Below are 19,279 nucleotides of genomic sequence, written 5' to 3'. Positions count from 1 at the left end.
CCTTGAGCCTAAGCAAAGTTAAGGCGTTTAAGCGTAGAGGAAGTGATGCTATCGGAAGACATATCCAATCACGAGGAGGGATTTTTTCTCTATGTGCGTGGCGCGGTACAGAATGCTTATATGCTCCCGGAAGGTATGTAAGTAGGCCCTAAACTGTTAGAAAATTGCTTGAATATGGCCAATAACAGTCCAGATAAATATCAGCGTTAACTCCGCCCACAATGATAATACCACATGTTTATTTAAGTTCAAGTATTGTTAGAAGTATTTTGAAATGCTCTCGTTAACAAACTCTGGTAAAAATTTACAATAAGCGTGCCCGTTAATATTTTAGGCAGTCTTTTTGACGTCAAGAAGTAATGTTTCTAAAGCAGCTTTGCCTAAAACCATGCTGAAATCTTACGTTGCAAAAACAACTATTGCTCAAGACTCTGCTTACGAAACTCGCCCTCAACCAGACGCATTTATTGCGTACAAAATTGACATTTATAGCGAGAGCTAATTAAACCTTCATTATACACCAATTAGTTATAACTCCTTATCCTTTCTCTCTAAATCACGAGAAAAACGAATATTTATTTTGCCAGAGATACTTTCTGTGGAAGTGACAGGACAATCATCAATTAGAACCAGCCAGCTAAGGAATGCCAAAGGTCAATTAAAATTCTAGTATTCAAAATACATGATTTGCAGTAGGTGTTACATGTATTACAAACCACGTAGCCCTCGATCACTAAAGTAAGGAGTTCCAATCAGATTAAGCTTAAGAAAAACATTGGCACATAACAAAAAAAAAAAAAAAAAAAAAAAAAAAAAAATGTCTGTCATAACACTAGGGAAACAGAGTCGATTCTGGGTTACCAGAAAACCGGTAGTAGTGTCGGTATTTAGTGCCGAATAGAAGGGCAACCTTTTCTGCACCAGAGTTAGAAACTCCAATCATGACAGACATCATAACTCAAACTGAAACTGCTTATGCATTCTTAACAGACTGCAACTGAATCATCTTCGGCCAGGTGCTTTGTACTCCATTTTAGCGACATACTTCGTAACATATAATCAGCATAATGCAAACTTCTAAAAATCGTCATTGTGGAGGCATTTAACGGTGATGCTTACGTTGTCTGTCACTGGTCAGTTCCATGTGGTTGCATTAGCAATGTATAGTTTGCTTATATGCGTCCGAGAGACGGATCTGACAGTCTTCCACTCCTCTTCGCCTATCATAACCTTCTCGAGTGGAATTTTGCTTCGCCATGTACTTTAAGTGCCCTCATGCCTCAGAGACCCGGATCCAACTATGAAGCAGCGCTAATCACTATGCCAACCAGGATACTTGCTCTTAGTTTGCTGAAAATGTATAACATACCTATACCGTAAATATCTGCTTATTTGAAATTACAGGGAATATATAGCACGCAATCGTTATAAGGTACGAATGAGAGGAATACGACCCGATCCACCTGGTCTAAAAATAGACCGCATGATCTTGATTGGGTCGCCTCTAAGTTCACCACAAAACAAAATTCAAGCAAAATCACAACATTAAACCACAAACTTTAAATACACAATTAACATATATCAAATAAAAAGAAATAAGAATACATAGAATAAGACATCATAAGCCGTAAAATTAGTATTTCAATAAGTCAAAAGGAATAAAATTACAAGTAAAAAATCCAAATCAGTTCTATAAAATTCGAACTAAAATACAAATAAAAATACAATAAAAGACCATTTTTAGTTAATACAGTTAAAATTTTGATTATATGAAAACATCACATGCACTCCGTTTACCGTTAGTAACTCCGACAGTCTCTTTGGCAAAGTTGCATAATTTATTATAACTTATATTTTCAAAATTTGCAATTTTCATTTGTAGTCGTACACTTTCTGTTAATTTACGCTCAAACGGGAAGTGCACTGCGGAACCAGGTGAATTACAAGCTAAGTGTTATGAAATTTCCTAGCGACATACTTCGTAACATATAATCATGGTAGATTATATGTTACGAAGTGTGTCGTCATTGTGGAGTATGTTACGAAGTATGTCGCGAAATTCCGGAAATCATATCTTAGCAAATCTACTAAGATACTCCGGAAATGTACCATGATTTGTTATAAACTGATTTGCATCTATATCATTATATATTGTCATTTTTTGAGTTATTTTTATATTTTTCAATAAACCCTTATTTCTTATTGAACTGTTCCATTGTTGCGACCATTTGTCAAGATAATATTTTTGCATTACTGTAATTGCATCTTTCTTTGAATCGGAGATTTCTATAAAACATTCATTTTCCACCATGGCCGCTTCCTTAGCCAGCACGTCCGCCCTCTCGTTGCCGGTAAAGCCCACATGAGCTTTGACCCAATGTAACAAAATACAATGTTTCTTTTTTATATTTTTAAAATTTTCTTTCATTTTATTAATTAATGGATTTTTAGAAACCGGATCAGACAATGACTGTAACAAGGAAAGGCAACCTGTATGATTTTTTCCCTCCTTCGTGGTGTAACGGTAGTCCTTGTGCTTTCGCAGCTGCCGTAGACATGGCTTGCTGATCACCGAAGCTCAGAGCTTCACTTCTCTTTTTCTTTTAAAAGGCTATCTCAACTAGAGAAGCTTCATCTTTGGACTTTTATATACGTCAGAGCCCTAAGGGGACTCATTCAGGAATCTGGAAATAGCAGGAGTAGTGTATTTCCCGCTGCATGCCAGAGTAACTAACAAAGTATCAAAGTACCGGTAATGAGCGAGCGGATGTGCTCTCAAAAGAGGCTGACTTGGGGAGTGTTTTGGGGACGCTCTATGTTGAAGATTAAAATAAAACGAAAGTTCTTATTATTTTAAGCAATGGCAGTTACAGTGGAATACTTCTGAAAGAAACGTCGTTATTTGAAACACTTAGAATTGACTAAGAAAAAGAATATTATCTGATTTTGAAGTTTACCAGTTTCTGACCGGACATGGGCGTTTTCCAGGATAATTCGATAAGTTTAAGATACAGGACTACGATAAATGTAAACGATGTGGTTTGTTTGTGATGCTAAGCACTTCTTCGATGTCTATCCCTACCTTAATAGCTTATGAAACAAAACAAAACAAAACAAAAAAAAACAAAAAAAAAAAGATTTTGAAAATCCCCTTTTATGCTATAAAGAATCTAATGTCTCTACATAGTAACTCATAAATTGTATGCCAGCATTTTGCTCACATTATAAACGAAAAAAACATTTTACACCTAAAACTTTATTACAAGTATTTGAACTCTCATTAATTAGACGTTATAAAATATGTTCAGGTTTTTAGCTTACCCAGGCATTCTCCGTTGACTTCCCTGTACCCATAATCACACTTGCAAATCCTTTGTCCTTCGGTGCTGAATGAACAAACTCCACCCTTACAACTACAAGCTGGAAAAATAAATAAATAAAAATTAAATAATCGTAAAAAGAAAGAAAGAGAATATGAAAAGATTCGGATTTTGAAGTCGCAGACTTGTTACTCTTCTGTATGCTTTCGTTGAGCAAGTTACCAGTCTGCTCTTGAACTCTCTCCTACTACACATCGTTTTTTGTTTTTTTAGCTTTTCTCGCAATTATGTCACTTAAATTAAAGCGCAAAATATTTTTAAAAAAACATATCTTTAGAACAATCGCTGGAGTTTCATGGGTTGCCATATTATTTTTATATTTGCTATATTATTTCTTTGAAAACTAGCCGTTCTAGCGGTCAGACGCCTAAAAGATTTATCATAGGAAAGAAAAATGTCTGTAATTATTTTAATAAGTCCAGCTACCGTCATTTCTTAAAAATACAGGGTGGGCCAAATAAGAACTACTAATATTAAACACGGATAACTCTTGTAATAATAATTTAATTTTGATTAATTTTTTATACATTAAGTATATTTTATGGAAATTATGTATGAATTATGACATCAGACAAACGTCCACCATTTTTCTCGATACAGTTGGCTCTTTGGAGAGAAGCAGAACAGATATTTTCCGTGAGGTTTGAAAAAATCCCGCCTAGCCGCAACATCGTTTCCGCAGCTAGGCGGGACTTCGCTTCAGGCGGTGCTTTTTTTCTAGGAATCCTCCCGTTTAAACCAGTGCTACCAGAATCTCGTTTTTCAGAAAAGTCCCGTCTAGAAGGGACCTTTGCTAAATGCGTTAATCCCTTTACTGATGGAAAAGAAATCTGGATTCTGTCTGATAGCAGCTTGAGCTGTTGGCATAATGTGAGAGATAATATAAGAGTGAATATTTTTAAAAAGCGGAGGCACCTTTCCTTGCCTCATCAGATTCACCTACAGTGGATGGCATCTACCTACTACTTCACAGGTCATGGTCCTTTTGAATCTTATCTACATCACTTCCACCTAAGTAAAACAGATACCTGTGGGAGACCCAGATCACTATCTCTTTTCTCGCCCCGACACTGCTCATCTTCACCAAAAGAAACCAAGCCAGCCATTTCGGACCCAATGGGCGGAAAATTTGATTAAGAACAACATAGCCAAAGTAAAGCTGAGAAACAAAGAACTCAGCTGTAACTGGGCTTGACAGAGCAACCTAGCACTTGGAATCTTGCTCGAACAGAAATTAACCATTAGCTATGCACACCGTTTTCTCAGAACAACATAAGTCTCTATGATTTGTAGTACTATGTAATGACACTCTGCAAAGCAAAAGCACAACAGTAGGCCTCATTACACAAAGTTTCATTAGTAGTATAAACACTTTCTTCAATAGTACCTGCATACATGCTGTTTTTTATGTGTGTTCAATAGTACTACATTTATATACACATCGCATCTATGTATAATCCTTGTTTCGTTTTGCTGCTTATTGTAACAACGGAATTCAATCTTTGCTTCAATTGTATTATGATTATTACCTTGTTCAACTCTAATATCATAATTGCTTCATTCAATATAGCAAGTAATTCTAATGGCAACTTCAATGCATTGACCATCAGTGATATCGCTTAGTCCTGACAGGACTGTGTAGCCTGCGAGGACTTATGCATTGCTGTAAATAGTCTTGTGAACTTCATATTCTCCATATGTTTGTAGCAGTCTGTCCTGTCGGCTTTCATGCGGAGGGGGCGCAGCAGCATTAGATCGCTTGTGCAAGGAGGACAATAATGCTGCAAAGTAATTTTTTTAGCCCTAGAGTCAGCAGTCCTCTTCTGCAGCGTAAAAGTAAAACAAAAAAGTGGACGGCATCTTGGGCAGTGAGATTGCAGACACCTTGGCTAAGGCTGAATAACCAAGTGTGATAACCTCTTTATCTTGCTGGAAAATCGTCCCTGGAAGACCATTTAGGAAAGATCTCACTTGGAGACGAAGAATGTCATAGACATAACGCTGGCTTGCTAAGGTTTCACCTACCATAATTAGAGTGAACCGGCTATCACAGGCTGTGTCCCGCAAACTATTACTCGTGTTGTGCGGCCAGTGTGTCGTGCAACAGCGTGGTTGGAATTCTGCGATTCACGATGGCACCTCCAAAACCGTACGTGGTTATCGTCTATCCCGAAAACGTTTAATATTCCGTAGAAGGAAGTCATGTGGTGTACGCATCATATTTTTTTACTTATAACTTACTTTGTGCAGATTCACCACTGAGGTACTCGACATGGCAGGTGTTCTTACACTTTAGAAACATTCAAACACATGATTTCACCTTAGTTTCCTGATTTTAACATTATTTGCTAGTTATGTGTTCGATCTATTGAAGTCCGGACTTTTTATTCACGCCCTTCTCTCCTCCTAAGTCCTTCGAAACTGAGTTCAAGACCCATTCAGGCGAGGTACCTCTTCTGCTTTACAAAACAACTCGGGCAGCGGCACGACGTGACCGGTTCAGTTATCATCCAAAATTGTAATTTTAATATTACGGTTTCTTCTTATTGCAATGTAGGTGTCTTTTAGCGAAATAATATTATGATACTTGTCAGTAGTATATCCATGATTCTTTTTACCTTCTTCTACGAAATAAAGGGAGTATTGTTGTAAGATTCTTGCCTTTAAGTCAAAGCTGAAAAGGAGGAACCTTAAGAACTGGTAAGCGAATAATTGCTTAGTTCAGTGAACAGAGAGCAGAACTTAAGAAGAAGCTGATGTATGTCCAGTAAAAAAGGAGAATAATTTGTAAATCTTTTATCTTAGTTTTAGTCTAGCTTTAGATTTTGTGTAAAATTCGCCAGAAACAGGAAAGTTGAAAGGACTAATGTAATGCAAAGTGTTAGGAAGTGTTAGATTTAACTTTAGGAAGTTTTTAGACTTTAAAATCTTAAACAAGGTTGTTTTGAGACCTTATTTTGCGAGTATTTAAAGTCTGGTCGGGAAAATTGTAAGGTTTATCCTACGTTTCTCTAACAGATAGTTTTTAGTTAAAGCTACTTTCCTGTCTGTTCTTAATTTCAGCTTACCACTTCCGGCCAGAACATATTTTCAGAATCGCGGTCAAATGCAAATGAGGAGAATTATTTAACTTTGAAATTCTACTGACTTCGTTAGAGAGCCAGATATTCAGAGCAGCGCGCGTTCACCTTTCAGGCTACTCTCTCTATATTATTACGGCAGTAATTTAGGCCCTTAATAGCTTTGCTGTTAGTTAGCGTTAAGGGTACAACTCTGTTAGAACCTTGATACTTCGGCTACATCCTTTTAATTAAGTTTTACTTCTTAGTATTCCTGAGTTCAAGCCCGAGTGGAGGCTTTACTGTAAACTCCAAGAAGGAGTCGTCTGTTAAATTTATTTTGAATAGTAAATTGAATCTTGAGTTCTGCTCTATGTTCACTGAACTAAGCGATTATTCGCTTACCAGTTCTTAAGTCTCCTCATTTTCAGCTTTAACTTAAAGGCAGGAATCTTACATTATAATCATGAAAAATTTCCAGTATCATATTTCAATGAAAATATCCATTTTGATCGCTCTCGAATCCATTTGAGCAATGTTTTTGCTTGACATCTGTACACATGGACAGAATAAAGGACTCTTTTTTCCAAAACGGATTGTAAAATGGATTCAGAAGTGATTTGTTTTTTCCGTGATGTCTCTACTTACGAACGTATGTATGTATCTCGCATAGCCCAAAACGAGTAGCCGTAGAACATTGCGATTTTGTATATAGAATTGCTATAACATGTACTTGCGCGCCTCCATTCTTCATTGCAATGATCCCCGCCAAAGTACACATATTTTCGCTCTGTTATCCAGCTCAGTGGACTTAGTGAGTGAGTGAGCGCCACCAAGGAAGACCACTGACCTGGCCTTAGCCTCACAGTGTGATATCTTCCTGGTAGAAACCTCTGCTCCACCCTGCTCCGGGAACGCAGCCGAATAGACGGCTAAGAGCCTCGTAAAGTCTACATGTAAGCTTGGAAGTTGTTGTACGGGGAAAGAGTATCCTGTTAGTAACTACTTAAAATTAAGCAAAGAAGCAATCAAAAGACTGTTAAAAATCGCTGTTAGAATAGACAGAAACTTGTGTTAGGTAAAGTAAAGATAGGCGGAGTCTGCCTGAAAATTTAACTGCCGTGGATTTTCTGGACTTGCTAAGTGTGTACATGCGGGTGCTAATCGGTGGACTTAGTATTTTCATTCTTATATGTTGGAAAATTGTGCAATTTTTGCTTTAAAAGTGGTCGAATTATGTTGTTATTATATTCCGGTTTTCTGCTTTCGCTGAAGCTGCATAATCTGCATGCAATATTTGTAGAATTATCAGCAATTTAAATGTTTAAGTGGCACTACGCTTAAAGAGGTCGCCATTTGTTTACATTTGAATCACTTTTACAAGGTGAATGGATTGATTGAATGAGAAATATATCTCTAATAAAATTCGATAAAATAAGTCTAAATGAAATCCAGGCAATATATATGTAATAAATTCAGGAGCAGGAATTTCGGTGCCGTAGAGGTGTTGATCCATAATGACAAGGAAATTGGAGGCGAAGGCAGATTAAATCTTCAGTTTTATGTTCAGCTACACACAAGTCGGCACATGAAATGTGCCTGTTCCAAAAGGCTTACATTTTTTATAACTTTGCAGCAAGAAAGCAGCAGCAGACAGACAGCTGTGTAGATAGGCCAAAGCGTGGAAAGCAAGTGCGTAATGTTTAGGATGAACTCTTAAGTCAAACTGAGTTAGTTTTGGTTCTCAAAGCATTTTGATTGGCGAGTTAATATTGCTGTAAAATTATTATTGGCTGCTTACGTTTTAGTTCCATTTACATCATCGTAATTACGTAAGAGTCATATGACATAGATTTTTCTCGAAATGACGCAGTGCAGAGAGGGGTTACTATTTTTAGAATTGAGAAGAGAAATTAATTAACGCTGCTAATTTAATCTTTTACATATTTTTTTATTTTTCTTATATATATATGTATATATATATATATATAGCTTAACTTAAAATTTATATAACTGTACCAGAATATCATGGGGTGTTTTCATCAAATGCTTTCATTTTTACGTTCTTACTGTAACCACGTTTTTTGGAAATAAAATTACTCACATAATTAACCTTTCGATTTTTGAACGATAAACTTAATTAAAAAATGGGGAACATATGCAGAGAAATATGGTAATGAATTTCTTAATTTTAAAGTTATACATAGAGCTAATTCCGTATTCTTCCAGCACTACAAATCGCTTTTATGCTACATCGAGACACCTTTAAATTTCAATACATTTAAAAGACAAAACATAAAATGAGATATTAAATACAACTCAAAAACATTCAATAGGAACTTACATTTGCATGTGCCTTCAAGTTCCGCGTATCCTTCATGGCACTTGCATTTTTTACCGTACCAATAACTACAATCTCCATTTGGTCCACAATCGCATTCTGCAAATAAAAATTCAGCCAATTATGTACATGCTACGGTTTGCTACAATTGCTTGTGCAAGTGCGAATCTACAAAAGTGAAAAAATCGGAATATTCTTATAAGAAATCAGGAGAATTATATTAGTCATAAAATATTTGTAAACGATAAAAATATATAAACAAAAACGATTTTTTTATTAAAAAAATCTGAAAAGTTTCGGATTTTAACGGTCGTCCAATAGGGCTTTTTAAGGTTTTTGACGCAGTTGCTGAACTCGCAGTCTGCCGTTACTATAAATTCCCCCCCTTTTTTTTTTGTCTTTTTAGCTTTATAATTAAGATAATTTTCTTTCCATATAAAATTCAACAAAATAGTTAGAAACATTTTTAAAGCAGTATAACAGTATACGTTTAGAGTTCCCGATGCAGCGCTAATAATCTTGGCATATAATTTTCTGTTTTTTTCAGTCTTTTCTCAGTTCATCATATCATTACTAAGATGGATTTATAAAAATTTTTTTCGGGGGGGGGTCTTTTTATTATTAACATTTTGTATTTTTACTGGCGCCACGTAAATTCGATTCCACGGCAAAATCACAAATTATTTAAACACAGCCCTTCTTTAGAATTTCTGACGGGCTGTTTCACGCGCTAGAGATAAAAAAATGCTTCATTCTGTATAATGTTGCCACGGCTCGCTTTGAAATCGTTCAGTTTGTTAATTAAAAATTTATTAAACTTTTATAAAAATATGAAATATTATATTCGAAATTAAAAATTTGAGCTACGTTATTTACAATTTGATGGCATTGTTTTTTCACAATGCCAGAAACATACAAACATTTCTGCAGATTCTAAATTATTTCATTTCTTTAAATATAACAAAGGGCGATAATATTTGGTGGCAACAATTTGAAAAGTAATGAAATGGGCATTTATCGTGAATCGACTCAAATGCCGTTTCAAAACTAATATCCCATTCTTGACTAACGTGCCTTTTGGGATAAAAATTCGGAATTAGCAAATTTATTCAAAATTAAAAAAAAAAGGGTACTTTTCCGTTTTACCGGCGCAGGCGATAAACTCGCCAATAATAGTACAACTGATGCCAAACAGAATATCTTCGATGGTAACCTTTACCGCCTCATTTTGAAAACAAGTCGCAGCCATTTCTTATCAGACTGATTCTTTCTTTCGATATTAGCACACAATTATGTAGAATGTTTACCAGCTAGTCAAATTTTATGCCCTAAAGCCATTCGCGGTAATTAAGTCAATTAAAATGCAAAATAGAAAAGGCAAAGTCAAGGGTTAAATACGTTAATTCTAATTCAAACTGCACTAGCGAAGTAAAGCACTGCGGTTTTATATAATTTCTGAGTAAGCTATTCGAACGAATTGAAATAATGCTTGCATTCCAAATCAAGATTTAACTTGAAATTAATGTAGATAATTACTGAGAGAATTGGATTTTTGTAGTCCAGTTTACGTGAGATGAGATCACTTGGGGTCAAGTGATACGAACCGGCGAATCAGGATGTTGAACCACGAAAGTGTAGTAAGTTCTTAAATTAATGTCTTTTTACAAATTTATTGTCTTTATTTGTTGGCTTTTTACAAAATTTTAAAGGATATTAAAATGTTTATGCCTTCAAAATAAAAAATTCTTGGAACTAACGTTTGTTAACGTTTTTATGTTTATACTGTATGTTGTCGCCAATAAAGTCTTCTTGGCGAGATTTGCGCCGGCGAAATGGAAAAGTACCCAAAAAAGTTTCCTATTAACTAAAGCTTAGAGAAAAAAATTTTTAAATGTTTGTTAATTAAAAATTTGTTACAGTTTTATAAAAATATGAAATATATTGTTCGAAATTCAAAATTCGGGCTTTCAAGTGGCCATGATTGGGTGGAGGACTACGTTATTCAAAATTTGATGGTACCAGGCACCTTTTTTTATACATATATTCATGTAGATACTTCATTATGTAATTTCTTGAACCGTAATACAGGGAGATAATACTTCGTGGCAAAAATTTGAAAAGTGATACTCTGTTTATTGTTATTCAAAGCAAATTACCATATCGTGATTAACAACCCATTCGAGACTAACGTACCTTTTGCGCTTAAAAATAAATAAAGAAAGAAAATCTGCACGTTTTCAGATCTTATATTACTGCTTAAAAGGGCCTTTTTTTTAACATTTTCTGTGTCACGTTTATTTATTTAAATATCATGTTCTTCGCATTTAAACCACATAAAATTCAATTCAACAGCAATATAACAAAATACTTAAAGACACCGTGTCTTTAGAATTTCCGGTAGACAGTCTGAATATAAAAATGTTTCATTTCCAACAGTGTTGCCACTGCCCGCTTTGAAATCGTTGAATTTGTTAATCAAAAATTTGTTAAAATTTTACAAAAATATGAAACATAACTCGAAATTCTGCCTTCCAGATGCCCATGTTCGGGTAGAGGCACATGTTAGTCAAAACTAAATGGCTCTAGGTACCGTTGTTTTCTCACAGTGCGAGATATATGCATACATTGATGCAGGTTCTATATTATTTAGTCTTTTTTAAAAATACTGGGTCATATAAAAAGTCTCCGCGTTTTTTTTGCCACTAGATGGTGTTGTTTCATTTATCGCCAAGTTGTTGGCAACATTCACCCGATTGTCTCAAACGAACGTGTGCTTAAAAGGTGATATTCTGCCTCCATTGTTTGTAAAAATAATTCGCTTCTGTAAAAAGATATATTGACTTGAAAATGAGTGAGATATCTGAAGAAATACGTTGTGCGATGCTTTTTTACTATGAAAAAGGTAAAAAGGCTTCAAAAACATGCCAAAAAATTCGTGAAGTGTATGGTGAGAATTCCGTGAGTGAACTAAGGATCCAGGAGTGATTTGCACGATTCCGTTCCGGAAATTTCGATACCAAAGATGGACCTCACTCTGGTCGGCCAGTCACTGGAAAAGTCGGTGAAATTTTGCTACTGGGGGAGTATGATCGGCACGTAAGCTGTGAGGAAATAGCAGAGGCACTAAACATCAACCACATGACATTTTGGAATCATTTGAAAAGAGCAGGTTACAAAAAGAAGCTTAATGTTTGGGTGCCACATAAATTGAAACCTGCGGAAACCACCAATTCGGCACTGCACTGTGAACAACTCGACCGTTTGAACGAAGCAATACAGAAATGTCGACCAGAATTGGCCAAAAGAAAGGAAGTTGTGTTCCATCATGACATTGCGCCGCCACACACATCTTTGATGACTTAGAACATATTGGCGGAAATTGTTAGGAACGTTTTGATGCATCCACCATATAACCCGAACCTTGCACCGTCTGACTACCATTTTCTTCGATTTCTGCAAAACTCTCTTGATGGTAAAAACCTGGCCGACCAAAGAGCCGCTGAAAATCACTCGCCCAAGTTTTTCGACGATAAACCACAGATGTTCTACACCGATGGAATTGCGAAGCTACCCGAAAAATGGCAAAAGATCATAGATAATAATCGTTAATGAGTACTTGATTAAAATTGATTTTCAATAAAGAAAATTTTTGTTAAAAATGTACCAAAAAAGCGCGGAGACTTTTTATATGACCCAATATTATACAGGCCGATAATATTTAGTGTAGCAATTTGAAAAGTGATATGCCATATATCAGGGGTGGCCAACCTGCGGCTCGCGAGCCACATGCGGCTTTTTGAAGGATTATTTGTGGCTCTCGATAAATGTACCCCAGTTCCCTTTTCATTTTTGTGTTATTATATTTTAAAAAATTATTATTCCGTATGTGTTTCAAAATGTCTTTTAAATTACATACAACAAATATGAAAGACTGAGTGCAACGTTGTAAAAGATTTCATTTCCGTCCATCGTCTCTTGATTTTTTTCAGAATCCATTTGAAATTAGCATAATTCAAGGTGAGTTTTCCATTTCCAATATAATTATGACCCAAAAAGCATCTGGAGATTTAGAATTAATAGAGATGCAAAGAAGATCAAGCTCTACAATTAAAATATAAATCGGCGCCGATTACTGAATTTTGGAAATTTGTACCAGAATAGAAGTATCCTGAATTAAAAAAAGGCTGCTTGTTGAATTATTTAAATATTCGGAGCAACGTACTTATGTATATCATTTTATTCTACTTTAAAATTCGTGAAATCCAAACACCGATCAGTATTAACGAACCAGCATCTCAAAGAATTACTGAGAAAAGCTGTCCCCAATCTTTCACCAAATTTTAAAGAATTATCAAGAGAAGTAAAATAAATATGTTTAATTTTTAATATTTTAATTCAATACATATATTTTGTACTTTTATTTATATGTTTTCAATAAATATAATTTCTGTAAAAAATTTTTAATACCTTTTTTGCATACCTTTTAAATATGTATTTAATTGCAGCTCACGAAAAATTTCAAATTTGGAAAAATGGCTCGGACTGTCAAAGAGCTTGGCCACCCCTGCCATATATAGTGATTCAACGCAAAATACCGTTTCCAGACTCTTTTCCGACTAACGTCCCTTTTAGGCTAAAAGTTCTAAATTTGCAGATATTTTAAAAAATCTAAAAAAAAATTGATATTAACTAAGAGTTAGAGATAATTATTTAAAACCATCCTCTCGATAAAGTTACTGACTCAAGTAAACAAGTAAGTCAAATAAAGTAACAAGTAAACAAAATGCAGATGCCTGTTCCCTTTTTTCGTCTCGAAACAAGAGTGAATATATCAAGAACAACCTACCTCTGCACATTTTCTGCTGGTTATCAAACGCCAGGGTTTTGTTTTTACAGGCGCAAGTAGTTTTAGTGGTATTTTGATCATAAATGCACATCACTGACTCGTGCTCCCCGCAATCTCCATATGATTTGCATTCTCTGAGCGTTTCGCAGAAGTACCCATCAGTGCCATCTTTACACTTGCATACTTGTTCTACACATTCTCCTCCATTCTGGCATGTATGGGTATCATTGCACATATCTGTAAAAATGAACAAGTATCATTTTATGCGATCATAGTTGAATTACAAACCTTGGTTAAGTAGACTTACGGGTGCCCTTTGGATTATCGCCAAGTTGTTATTTCATTTATCGCCAAGTTGGTGTTTCATTTATGGTAACCTGAGTAGTTGAATGTTATAGAAACCCTATTATGACGTAATTGGTTGCATTATTGCGATCAATTTGAATCATGGGAAAACATATGGAAGTTTTCTTTCGGATATTCGATACGTACGTTATTTTGTGGTTTACACGGTAAAATGCCTGAATGTGGTAAGATTAATTTGAAGTTTCTGTAGGATTTGGAACGATACGGGTAAAAGCATTAATTGACTGGTGTGTAATGAAGGTTTACTTAGTAGTCATTATTAAGTGTCCTGTTTTTTGTAGGAAGGAAATGCGTATGGTCGAACGTCGGACTAGGAGGATAGTTTTGTGAATTTATGTGGCGACGCCAGTACACAGATTCTAGTTCAGATACTTTTAGGAAGCTTTTGGATGCTGTTAAGGAATTTTGTTTGACTGAAGACTCGTAAATTCGTAACTAAGGTAAGTGGATATATCCTTTGTGTAAAGCTAAGATGAATTTTTTTTTTTTTTTTTTTTTTTTTAATGTTATTTCATTGCTTGTTTTAAAATGTAGTTTATTGAGATTATATATCGTTTGTGGGCTGCTCGTTTGACTCGTTTAAGTGAATGTAGATCCGTGTGTACGGGGACAAAATCAAGTGAGTGCGCAATGCCTAGTTTGTGCAATTCTCTGATTTTTTTAAAGTGAAAATAGGTCGATGTGTACATGGATACCGAGTTTGTTCAATTCTTGGACATGTTATTTTGCATTTGTGTAGCCGCGAGTTTTGGCACAAAAATCGCCACACAAAGCCAAAATAACAAGTCAAAGAATTGCACAAACTCGATGTTCATGTACCGCCAAAAATCGCCAATTATCGCCAAAGGGGCACCCGTAAATATATTTTTACCCTAATCTTATATAAGTAATATGCTATGTGAAGTACCACTAGTGATTAAGTATTAATCACTAGTGGTACTTTTCCGTTTCGCCGGCGCAAATCTCGCCAAGCAGACGTTATTGGCGACAACATACAGTATACAAATAAAAAATGTTAATAAATGTTAGTTCTAAGAAATTTTTATTTTGAAGGCATAAATATTTTAATAGAGCTTAAAATTTTGTAAAATGCCAATAAATAAAAACAATAAATTTGTAAAAAAGACATTAATTTAAGAATTTACTATGCTTTCATTGTTCAACATCCTGATTCACCGGTTCGTATCACGTGACCCCAAGAAATCTCATCTCACGTAAACTATACTACCAAAATCTAATTCTCTCAGTAATTATCTACATTAATTTCAAGTTAAATCTTGTTTATAAATCTTGGAATGCAAGTTTAAATGCAAGAATTGTTTCAATTCATACGAATAGCTTACTCGGAAATTATGTAAAACCGCAGTGCTTTACTTCGCTGGTGCATTAGAATTGCTGAATTTAATTCTTGACTTTGCCTTTACTATATTTTCGTCTTCGGTGAGCGGTGTGATTGCTTCCTAATTGACTTAGTTACCGAGAATGGTCTTAGGTCATAAAACTGAAGTATCTGGTAAATATTCTATGTAATTTTATGCCAGTATTGAAAAATAATAATAATAATAATAATAATAATAATAATAATCTGATAAGAAATGGCTGCGACTTGTTTTAAAAATGAGGCGTAAAAGGTTACCAGCGAGGATATTCCGTTTGGCATTAGTTGTACCATTATTGGCGACTTTATCGCCTGCGCCGGCAAAACGGAAAAGTACCTCACTAGTTAATACTAAGTATGCGGGAAAAGTCTTACTATCCGGCATTTAACGAACCGAAAAGCTCAAGCAAACGAAACATTTAAGAATTTTAGAAAGCATTTTCCCTCGAAAATTTAGTTAGAAAGTTGCAATGTTATTAAGGAACTCGTAATATTATTAACGCGTATATGTTGTCGCCAAACAGTGTGATATAGCGCCAATAATGGGCAACCGTGAAGCCACAACACAATCATAAAAAGCGCGTTTCGTTTAAATGTAAATCCGATTAATTCTGTTCTTAATTACTTCTTGTGTGTTCTAATTAGGTTTTTACAACTAAATAAATTTACTCAGATCTTAATTCATTGGATTATCTGTTTAAAGGTAAACATTTTTTTATTTAAAAATTTTTCCCTGAAGTATTTTATTTTTACACTTTCATTTACAATGTTTTTAATAAAATAGAATTCTCTTTATTTAAGATTATTCTAATTAGTAAGAGCCAGAATTTTCGGGTGAACTATTATAATTAAAATACATTGAAATTGTTCATCGGCTAATTCTGGATAAAAAAGAGCAAGGAATTTTGTAGAAGAGAGATTTCAATGTTCCTGCCCCCCCCCCCGACGAAGTAGCATTGAAGTTAATTGAATTCCTCTTCTGTTTTTTTTTTTTTTTTCCTTCATTTTTCTTTAAAGTTCATTTTTTTATATGGGGTTTTGCTTGTTTGAAAAGTTCTGGTTTTAATATCTTTTAAATTCTTTGTTGCATTTATAAGATTATTTGAAATATATTAATTATGAATTTCAATTTTTGATCTTTGTGAAATATTAGTTCTAAATTTCTTACTTTATATATATATATATATATATATACATGTATATAATTAAAGAAGGGAAAACAAACTAAAAAAAGACCTTTGTGGTCAAGAATTTTGCGCATTGAGCTGCAAAAATTAGAAAACAAGGTAAAAAGAATATTCTTAATGCTTCCGCTTAAAAGTGGTTGTGATACTGTGGTTCCGGTGAAACATTTTTTTAACAGAAATAAAATAAAGTGCAATGAAAAGTGTAATTACAAAATAAACGAAATTATCACTAGAATACTTACAAATAAAAAGCTTATTTGAAACTCATATATATCTATGTATTTATGAGTTTACATACATACGCTATACATACATATAGCGTGTTTACTCATGTAATAGTCTCAGTTATTTTGCCAATTTTGCATTGTGAAAGTTTAGGTACAACTATTATGCGGAGAAATCTACTACAAAATATTGTACACTTTTGACGATATTTTCTGCTTCAAAACCGAGGTGCGACTACTACGCGATTAGACACGGTATACAGTGTGCATCAGTTAGAGCGGCGACAAACTTTTAGGAGAGCTAGAGTACACCTAGATGACTGGAAATCACTTACAAATGCATGTTCGGAAACGCTTTCCTGGCGCGGGTAGTGACTACACAAAAGTCAAAAAAGAAAGAACATGAACGGGGTGAGAAAACATATTTATTATTCAGAGTACAACAAAAACATGGGAAAAAACTACATAAAGGGACAACTATCATCATCAAAGAAGGTGGTGCGAAATTACGACCCGTACCGTGATGCAGGAACTGCGCGTCATGCATCTTCCATTCGATGCATGATGCAAACCTTCCATGCGCCAGCGATGTGAGTCCTGCATCACGGTTCGGAGTCGTAATTTAGTCTACCTTCTTTAATGATGATTGCTATTTGTTTTTGTTCTTTTTTGTAGGCTTCTGCTGCATCAAACATAAACAAACATGTTTAATTGTCTTACTATTTGCGTCTTTCCTTTTTTTGAGTTTTGTATTACTACTGCGCCAGGAAAACGTTTCCGACCATGCATTGCTATATGATTTCCCATCCTCTAGGTGCACTCTATGTCTCCTGAAAGATTGTTACCGCTGTACTGATACATCGTCTAACGCAAAGCAATGTATATATTGGAATGTCTATTTCATGTACTGGAAAATTATACAATAAGTACCCAAATAACATGTAATGTAAGTAACCTGTAAGACTATTATGTTTGTAAATATTTGTATCTAAAAAATTAATCAGAATGTATTTGCATGTATCTGTATGCAACTGCAAGTATATGTAACCTAAGGTTAAGCAGTGTAGGTAAAATTAAGTAATATGTGAAGCAGGCGTGCCTGACTATGTATGTATATAAAAATAATGTAACGTAAGGCCTATGTAATATTGGCATATGTAACTGTACATGCAAACTATATTTATACGCAATCTACAAGTAATGTAGGTATATTTATTGAAATGTACAGCTAAAAACTGTAACTGTACACAAAAGTAATTCAACGCAATGTAAGATTAATGTAATTCAGGTAATTCATATGCATTGTATGCCGAAAATGAGAGACAAAGTCAGTATGTAACTCTGTAAATCACGTTATCCATAGAATATGTTAACCAGCAAACAAGAATGTAATACTAAATATTAACAGCCCTTGTATGGCCATGTAATTGCTCTTTTGAAAGACTCAAGGTTCAACTCTAGATACTGGTGGACGTGGCGCTACACCAATTAACCGACGGTAAAGGGGTGGTGCCCACGTCCCCCGTCGCATGTACTGATACATCCTGTATACTTGGAACTGCATGAACTTGAGTACAGCCTCCAGGCATAGAAAAGCTACGATACGCGCAGTATGAAACAATAACGTATAAACAACGACGATACGTAGATCACTGTGAAATTTTTGAGATATGCGCAGAGGATAAATGGGAGAAAATAATCAACAATTAGATTGGAAAATATGAAATATTTTAGCCTAGTAGACAATTTTTTACTGGCCAGTTGCAAGTATCTTAGGGTAGAATAAATTTTAGGCAGTAAAAAAAAACTGGAGTTGTCGCGAAAACATTACCGCGATATGATTTTCTATTGAATCAAGAAGAACGCGTTCAGCGTCTGCAGTTAGCATTTTGAAATGAAGTTTCTTCTTATGCTATGGCACTTTGGTTTACAGAATTTCACAGAGGTCTCAACTCTCTTCAGGATGAAGAATACAAGGAAGGCCGTTGTCAGCTGTAATAATCTGTTTGCCATATGAAAAATGTTAATCGGTGATAATTGCTGCACCTAGCAAATGATACAAAAAGAAGTTAACATTGGTTCCACCGCCATACATAAAATTTTTCTTGAAGAATTGCAAATGAAAAAACTAGTTTGCCGTTGGTTTCTCCATAATGTAACTCAGCACCAAAAAGAAAAATTACCACAGAAAATGTGGAGACATGGCTTCTTGCAATCCTAGGCCACACTGGCTATCAACCAGTTAGGAAACCCTTAAATTACTTAAAAATGGTGACCACCGCATTATTTCTAAAATCGTAACTGGTGATAAAACGTATATACCATTTTTCGACTTTGCAACCCGTCAAGAAAGTAAAGTATGTATCTTTGAAGATAATTCTACTCCCACAATTGTGAAAGACAACGTGCCATGAAAAAATTAATGTATACCATTTTCTTCAGAAGTACAGGACTGGTGAAGGCCTTCAACCTGGAAAGACAGAAGACAGTCACAGCTA

At 34.9% G+C, this 19,279-nt stretch overlaps 1 protein-coding gene across 1 annotated transcript in view; it reads right to left on the bottom strand.

Annotated features, from left to right (window-relative positions):
• Window positions 1-19,279, bottom strand: part of LOC118184215 (uncharacterized) — a 76,737-nt gene that overhangs the window by 31,694 nt on the left and 25,764 nt on the right. Inside the window, exons 6-8 of the mRNA XM_035353851.2 lie at window positions 13,627-13,863; window positions 8,784-8,879; window positions 3,322-3,420 (exon numbers count right to left, since the gene is read on the bottom strand). Of these exons, the coding sequence (XP_035209742.1) occupies window positions 3,322-3,420; window positions 8,784-8,879; window positions 13,627-13,863 (432 nt within the window). The remainder of the gene's footprint in view (window positions 1-3,321; window positions 3,421-8,783; window positions 8,880-13,626; window positions 13,864-19,279) is intronic.

Source organism: Stegodyphus dumicola, chromosome 11, assembly GCF_044657685.1.
Source record: "Stegodyphus dumicola isolate Sdum_Otavi_A_Nest chromosome 11, ASM4465768v1".
Taxonomy (NCBI): domain Eukaryota; kingdom Metazoa; phylum Arthropoda; class Arachnida; order Araneae; family Eresidae; genus Stegodyphus; species Stegodyphus dumicola.
Note: the sequence above shows the minus strand (reverse complement) of the source record. Positions and strands in the feature narration are given on the sequence as shown.